The sequence below is a fragment of the Apaloderma vittatum genome, unplaced genomic scaffold (assembly GCF_000703405.1).
Source record: "Apaloderma vittatum isolate BGI_N311 unplaced genomic scaffold, ASM70340v1 Scaffold42897, whole genome shotgun sequence".
Classification (NCBI taxonomy): Eukaryota; Metazoa; Chordata; class Aves; order Trogoniformes; family Trogonidae; genus Apaloderma; species Apaloderma vittatum.
The window spans coordinates 4,090-6,089 of NW_009728695.1; the positions used below are offsets into that span (position 1 = coordinate 4,090).

General features: G+C 41.8%; 1 protein-coding gene across 1 annotated transcript; it reads right to left on the reverse strand.

The window, feature by feature from the left end:
* Positions 1-447: 447 nt before the first annotated feature.
* Positions 448-1,626, reverse strand: CHCHD1 (coiled-coil-helix-coiled-coil-helix domain containing 1; the record flags this gene model as incomplete). Its single annotated transcript, XM_009874145.1, has 2 exons — positions 448-558; positions 1,508-1,626. Coding segments are annotated over 2 exons (230 nt in total), but the record flags the coding sequence as incomplete, so codon positions are not given.
* Between the last annotated feature and the right edge of the window lie 374 nt (positions 1,627-2,000).

Genomic DNA, 2,000 nt, shown 5'->3' on the forward strand with positions numbered 1-2,000 from the left:
CCAAATTGTGTATACATACACGCAGGAGTATGAGTCATAAGATTACTATCAGTTTTCGGTTGGCTCAATGGCTGGGCCTGAGCACTTCTTGATAGCAGCTCAGAAGTTTATACATGAGGAAAAGTCACCCCCTAACTGTTAGAAAAGGCATTTACATGCATTCCTAGAAGATTTCATTTCACAGTGAGGACCTGACTCCACATTGTGGCTAGCTGAACAACACACTGTCAAAATCCCGAAACCACAAGACACAAGAACCTCATGAACAAAGTCAGCTGATGGTCAAAATGGGTGTTTCTCACTGTGGAAACAAAGGTGCAGTCACGATCCACACAGCAGGGCTGACAGATACCACTTGACATCAATGGTCATTCAAGGCTATTTTTCACTTTTTTGTCAGAGACTCCAACTTTAATTGCTCATCCACAGTCCCCTTAGTAAAGCATATCATACATAACGTGTGACCTGAGGAAACCTCCTCAGGAGCTTGTTCACTTTGCTTGAAGTTAAGTTTCCCCTGGGTGACAGGATGTCCTCATTTCGATCCTTGCGCTCCTTCTGAAAGAAAAAAAGAAACCTCAGAATACTATCTCTGTTTATTTGCATTGCTGACACTCACCCCCAAGACTACTAATTGTACTGGAATGTTTCTTTCAGAAGCATGCTATTTCTTTAAGAACACTTACAATAGCATTTGGGTCAGTAATCATGAACTCCTCATTTTCAGAGAACTGAGAACAGCCATCACTACCTCGTGTATCCTCAAAGTTCTATTTGTTATGAGGATTACCACTCGTAATCTCTACCACCTTGCCTCCACCCTTACTCCTGCAAACACAGAACTATTTACAGATTTATGAGAGATTGGAATTCAGGAATCCTAAATTACCACTCTCCCTGTCCAAATACTGCAGGTATTAGATTGGTACCCAAGTCAGCTACTTCTTGATTTTATGTATTAGAGCAGTTGTGGAAACTCACCTACACTGTACATCTCCCCAGTTACAGTACAATCCACATCTTGCACCATACAAACCCCTGTTCTACTTAGCAGCACCAAACTGTATTCTCTCTCTTTCAGAACTATCATGCAGTATGGAGAAGAACAATGACTGTTATTACTTCATTACTTTAGAGATTAACAACTAGAAGAAATCAAAAGAAATGGCTTATGTTAGGGTCAACTGACAGCAGCTGAGCTCTACTTCAGTAATTTGACAAAACGAAAAGGACTGGATGCAACTCTTGTTTCATCCATAGCTATAACATACCATACATCCAGTCCCTTCCTACAGTTCTTTAATTCTAATTTAATTTTAATTTAACTTCTGCATCCAAAAAGGAAGGTCTGAATGTCTGATCTACATCATACTGCATCTCTCCTACAGCTCAAGTGGGCTACAACTCAAATCAAACTGTCCACAGAATTAATGTTGGCAAAAAATGATTGGGGACTTCCTCCTTCCCTAATACTAGCCATGAAGGACACAAGAGAGGCATTAGTTACTTCTGCCTTTGCCACGCAGTCGTAGAATATCCGGATCTCCTCAGCACAAGCCACATCGTTGAAATCATTCTGTTTCCAGCAAGCCATCATTACTGACATCTCCGTAATGCACGTTGCCTCTAGAAGTGAGAGACACAAGCAAAAGCCTCAGGTGTTTGGGATTTCACACTAACAGACTCCCAGCGTACAAATCTCCAAAGAAGTTTAAAGAAGGGGTAGAGGCAGGTGAGAAAAAATAACACCTAAGTAAAGATCTCTTCTTTGCTTTGTACACAGAAGACGTTGCTAGCACAAAGATTAGCACCACCGAGGGCATCTAATGTCTGCTTGAATTCTTAAGGTAAATGCCACGCTGAAACGCAACAAAGTATTTTACACGAGAGATTCGAAATACCACGAGGCTCACGTTTAGGGTGGCTGTTAGAGAAACCAACTTTTTCCGAAGAGCCCATGTGCTCACTCCATGGCACAGACGAGGCCCCTTTCCAGGCTG